General features: G+C 49.4%; 1 protein-coding gene across 1 annotated transcript in view; it reads right to left on the bottom strand.

The window, feature by feature from the left end:
• Positions 1-4592: 4592 nt before the first annotated feature.
• The window catches only part of Kiaa1147 (KIAA1147 ortholog), a 42056-nt gene continuing 41192 nt past the window's right edge, over positions 4593-5456 (bottom strand). Inside the window, exon 9 of the mRNA XM_004629131.2 lies at positions 4593-5136. Within this exon, the coding sequence (XP_004629188.1) occupies positions 4941-5136 (196 nt within the window). The 3' untranslated portion in view covers positions 4593-4940. The remainder of the gene's footprint in view (positions 5137-5456) is intronic.

Genomic DNA, 5456 nt, shown 5'->3' with positions numbered 1-5456 from the left:
AAGGGCCTGAGTTCAATCCCCAGTTCCACCAAAAAAAAAAAAAAATTTTTTTTTTAGTCAACCAGCTGTGGGTAAACAGAGGCCATTCAGTTTGTGTCTACTCTGAGCCCCAGAAATCCAGTCCTGGGTGTTCAGAAGCTCAGCATCTGAAGCTTGTCCCCCTGGGGCCACCATAGGCACGGCCACACCCACATCCTCTCTTAATGCCTCCTTGACACCTTTAAAATTTTATCTTTGCTTGATTTCCCCAAAGAAAGTTTTCACTCTAATGTTAAATCTGTGTGCAACCAACTAATTCCATCCCCCACCTCCGGGTGGATTTTTCATTCTGTGTATCATCTCTGGCCAAATATAATGCCCTACCGTACCCCGTACCCTGACTGCCCTTAGAAATCAAGGTCAGTGCCTCATTAGTCTACGCAGGCCTCTACAGTAAACAGAAGTCACACCTATCTAGAATTAAATAAACCTCCCGAGTTTAGGTCACACTACCCCTAGAGCCCCATGTTATACTGAATTTCTAGAATGAATTCTACAAAGGTGGAAGCAGGGATTTATGTTCACGTCTACAGAGTGCTAGACAAGGCTTCCCTTTCCACATTTGCAGCTGTACCTGCTTCTCAATTCCAGCTCCCAAAATGAATTAAAGTGCCAGTTAAAATGGCCTCCCATGCATTCCTGCCTCTCTCAGGTGACTGAGGGCCCAATAAACAGAATTTCTATCCTGGAGGCTTCCTATGGCTGGGTATTTGCTGTGTGTCCTCCTTCCCAGGACTGTCACCTTTATCTCAGGGAGTACTGTGAAAATCACATGGTCCAACGACCTTACCCTAAAACGTTTACATAGTCAAGCCTGTAAGGGTCTCAGCCACTACCAGAATACAAAGTTGCTTCTAGGATTCTAACCCTAAAATTTCCTTCCATTCCAACATTTCCACACTCAAGTTTATCACATAGTAACATTGATATAAAAATAAACTTCCATTTCTTCTAAAAAAAAAGTTTAACTTAATTCACAGTTAGTCTTCCCACCACACTCGGTGCTCTGCTAGCCCCTGGGAACAGAGGTATATTAGCAATAAAAATGGGGTATTAGAAATCCGTGACTGGGGAACTAAAGGAGCCCTTTTCTCCTCCCTCCCGCAACCTGAATCAGACAAGGATTTTCCTGAAATGGAAAGGGACAGGACCGGCCTGCGAGACGAACCTGTGGCACTCAAGATTCACACCCAGGGCGCAGCTGTGAGGAATGGGGAGGAGACAGGAAGGCCAGTCAGCTGGGCTTCCCAGGTCACCAGTGGAACCTATGGGCACACAAGCCCGTGGTGAGATCCTTGGCCTCCAGACTCTAGGACAAGGTCACTGTTCCTGCCCGTCCCCTTATGTTTACTTCTGGCCCAGGACGAGCATCTCTGCGCTCTCAGTCCCTAACATCCCCCTGTCTTCCTGGAGGTTAATATCCTGCTGCGAAAAGTTAATTCATTATCACCACTACAAAAGCTTCCCTGCAGGCCTCAGTGGAAAAGTAAGTTCACTTTTTAGTGTATTGGAAGAGCACAGACAGATAGCAAGTTCACCATCCTGGCCACGGCCAGAATGAAAACCATGATTTACTTATGGGTTCATTTCTCTTTCACCTTCTAGCTAGAATGCCAGAGGTAGTTATACGATAAAAAAAAATCTGCCTATGGCATCTGGCACCGTCTGACCTGAATCCTACCTTTAGTTTTCCTGTCTTGATGTTTGTCTGGTACATAATGCTGTAAGTTACAGATGAAATGCCTAGGTGGAATCACTTCGGTCCGGAAGGCCACAAGGTCGGCTGCCCTCCCTTGGCCAGAGGGACAAGGACATCCCAGAATGGAGGTATGCGTGGGAGGCAGTTGCCTTCTAAGTCCATGTACTTCTGATGGACTGGGGACTCACAGGTCCCAGGGGGACACTGACAGTAGCCAAAGGTCCACACCAGGCACAAGGAGGTTGCTGCCAAGCAGTGACTTGGTGTGTGCTTTTCAGACTGGTAGGAAACAAGCTCTACTATTTCTGCCTCCCGGAGAGAGCATGCTATGCCAGCCAACAACTGATCACCCCAAGGGCCAAGGATTCCCAGCTGCTGACCCTCACACAACTGACAACATCCTTTTTAATAGGACTTTGTCATGTTCAGCATACCCTGACAGGTCCCGGCTGCCAGTTCCCACAGGGTTCTCGCCACCAGGAGTCTCCTTCTCACGTGCGGGTAGCCCCTGTATCACAGGTTGCCAAGCGTTCTGGGTGAGCGCAGGGCTCAAAGTGTGTCACTAGCTCAGGACTACAGAACCCTGGGACTAAGCCTGCTTGGGCATGGGCGGATGAGGGCTTCAGGCAGAGTGCACGGAGCCACTTCACAGGTTCCCAGCCCAGCCCCCTCGGCCAGCGGTGACAATAATGCCCACCCTACCGCACTCTCAGGCCTACAAGCTGTCAAGGATGTTCTCTATTTCTTCCCAACAAAGGCAAATGGCTTGTCAGCAAATGTTTCAAGAGTGACAAAAACATGGGTCCACATGGCTCCTTGCTTCCACTGTCACGCAGAGGGATTCCTGCCCAGTACCTAACAGATGAGCCCCTTATGGGCACTGGCAGCAAAGGATGCTGGGTTGTTCCTGCTGGCTCTGCAGCCGGGATCACAGCCTGGTACTAAGTGAGGCTTCAGAGGGTGCCCTCAGGAGCCAGAGGCTTTCTCGGCCCAGGAAGACATCTCGGGGTGATGACAGTGAGGATGGTGAAGAGCTAATGTGCGAGGTTCAGCCTAGTGAGGCTCTGTACCAGACTTCTGGTCTTGGGAGGAAGCTAGAAAAGTGGGAAGAACCAAGGGGGCAGTTCTGCTCCACTCACCCTACACATGGCCCCCCTCAGGAGTCACCCACACCGTAGCCCTCAGCACAAGCATGGGGGACACAGGAGCAGCCAGATGGAGAGACACCTGGTCAAAAGGGGCCCATGAACCCTGAGTCACCATTTAAAGAAAAATCCAGGAACCTTGTTCCTACCCCTGCTGCCGTTACGTCAGTCCGTCTCAGCGTACAGCAGAGCAGCACTGATAACCAGTATCCACATGTAGAAGGTCCTGGGGTAGGAGTGCTTGGTAACGGGATCCTTCTAGCAAATCTCCCGGCTCTAGAGAAAGGGGGTCTGCCTGGGTTTCCCAGGAGAATCGGGTCCCTCTCCCCATGCCTGCCTCCAGTCACCGACCCCAAAATGGAAAACGCTGAACCTAGACACTACAAGTCTTGACCCAAGTGAGCCAGTGCTCCTCAGCTGTGTGAGGCCAGAGGAGCCTGTTGTCCAGAAATGGAAAGAAAAGGTGAGACTTTAGCTGCTACACACAAATGTGCTTTTGTAAACATGTTACTGGAATGACAGCTAAACTCACACTGCATGGGAGTAAATGTATTAGTTGTACATTTCAATACCCAAAATTATATTGTCTACATAAGAGGGGCTACCTTGCTTAATCCTTGTCTCTTTGCAGTTCCATACACATGGATTTCTTCAGTCTTCAAATCCATCTGTACCCCAAGGAGCTACAGTGAAAATACTTTTGAGTTAAGTAAGAACTTGAAATAAGTCAGGTAAGACCTGTTGTCCATTCACTGGAAAGTTATTCTCTCTGCTGGGTAGGACGCCTGACTTGGGTACAGACAAGTGGGTATGCTGACGATGGGTACGCTGATGACCACTTATGACAAGAGCCAGGCAGGAAAGAAGGGGAAGAGATTAGGTTACCAGTAACTCCTGATCCCAGATTGAAATCCTAAATCATACTCATGGGACCTGGCTTTCAGACTATGGCTACCAGCTACCCTCTGACCTAATCTTGTAGTCATCGAGTAACCCAGCACAAGGGAAGACGCAGGTGATTAAGGGACCCAACCCAGACAACAAGCACTTTGCCAGAAAGCAGGCAAGAACATTACAGGCACTCAGCTTCCTGACCACTCTCCTCGGAGAAGGCACTGCCACACTTTCTAACAGATCACTTAGGTCAGGACCCAACTACTGACCTAAGGAATGTCATTTCTGTGCATACGAGGGCTGCACAGGGTCAACAGTCCTGTTACCACCGTGTGCTCTGACCTCTGAGTCGACCAACTCAACTGGATCCTGGCTAGATTTCCTAAGTCTAGTACATATCTCTGTGATCCCAAGGAGCTGCTGCCGATGCTTCTGGGTACTCCTCATCAAAGTGGAGAAGTGCAGTTCTTTTGCAGCCTGCTAGAGCATCCACTGAGCCACCCTCCCTCCACGGATACCCAGGTTGCTCAACTCCACAATGAATTCCCTGAGGGGATTTCACAGGAAAAATATTACGCCGGGTGGCCACTATTCACTGCCTTTGAAAAATCCATTTGTGTAAGAAACATCCATTTGTCCCTCTCCGTGGTCCCTTCTCAAAAGAACAGAGAAGTCACAGACTTCCTAAGGAGCGGGAAGATGGATCTGATCCCAAGACCACTACCCCTTCAACTGCATGACCTTGAAAGGTCATCTGCGCTGGTTTCTGCCTTTGGACAGATGAACATCTAAGGCCACACAGATGATGTTTTTTGCCAGAATGCACTGAGGGACAAAGACTTTCTGGCAGTCACCCCAAAGTTTCCAGGGCTTGGCTCACTCCCAGAGACAGACCTCTTAAGACCAAACCCCAAGACCAGCCACTCTGGGAGACAATGTTGATTCCCACGTGCTACCAAAGCGAGCTGCGAAATCGAGGCCATCTTACCTTACCTCTAGACAAGAAGGGAAGAAAGGAATTTGCAAAAATCACATTTGTTGGAAAGTTATAAACAATCTTCCTTTGTGTCCACTTAATTAAAAACCAGGCTGATGGGGCCTGGGGTACACTCCAGGCTGCTGTCATCCTAGGCGAGTGGCTCACCAATCCCGTGTCACTCTTCCTATGGGCAACAAGGATTGTCAATGACCAGCATGACATCGATGCCATAGGCCTCCAGCAGGTCCATAAGAAAGCTCCGGTCTCCCTGCGGGTCCAGGCCCATGCCGCGGGCGTGTTCTGCTGTCAGAGTTTTGTCCTGACTGGCAGACACCTCCAACAGAGTCTGAAATATCCGGTTGTTCTGCTCCAGGAAAAACCTACACGAGCAAAGGTGGGGAGGGAAGGCAAGACGGAGAGCTCACCAGATCATCCATGCGGTACCACCTGATCTACAGTTTTGTTCAGTATCCTCATTTTTTTGAGGGCTAGGATTGAACCCAGGGCCCTTCTTAAAAACCCTTCTTAGTACATGCTTGTCGTACACAGCAGTGACACCATTGTGGGGAGGTGGTACATGTACAGAACACATCTCATCTCAATTCCACTTCCCCTTCATCTCTTGGACCCCTCCCATCGGCAAGAGATTTATCTTTCTGTGTCCTAGCTATGTCCTCGGAGGCAGGATTTCACTGAAGTT

Source organism: Octodon degus, unplaced genomic scaffold (genome assembly GCF_000260255.1).
Source record: "Octodon degus isolate 3935 unplaced genomic scaffold, OctDeg1.0 scaffold00027, whole genome shotgun sequence".
NCBI classification, from domain to species: Eukaryota; Metazoa; Chordata; class Mammalia; order Rodentia; family Octodontidae; genus Octodon; species Octodon degus.
Note: the sequence above shows the minus strand (reverse complement) of the source record. Positions and strands in the feature narration are given on the sequence as shown.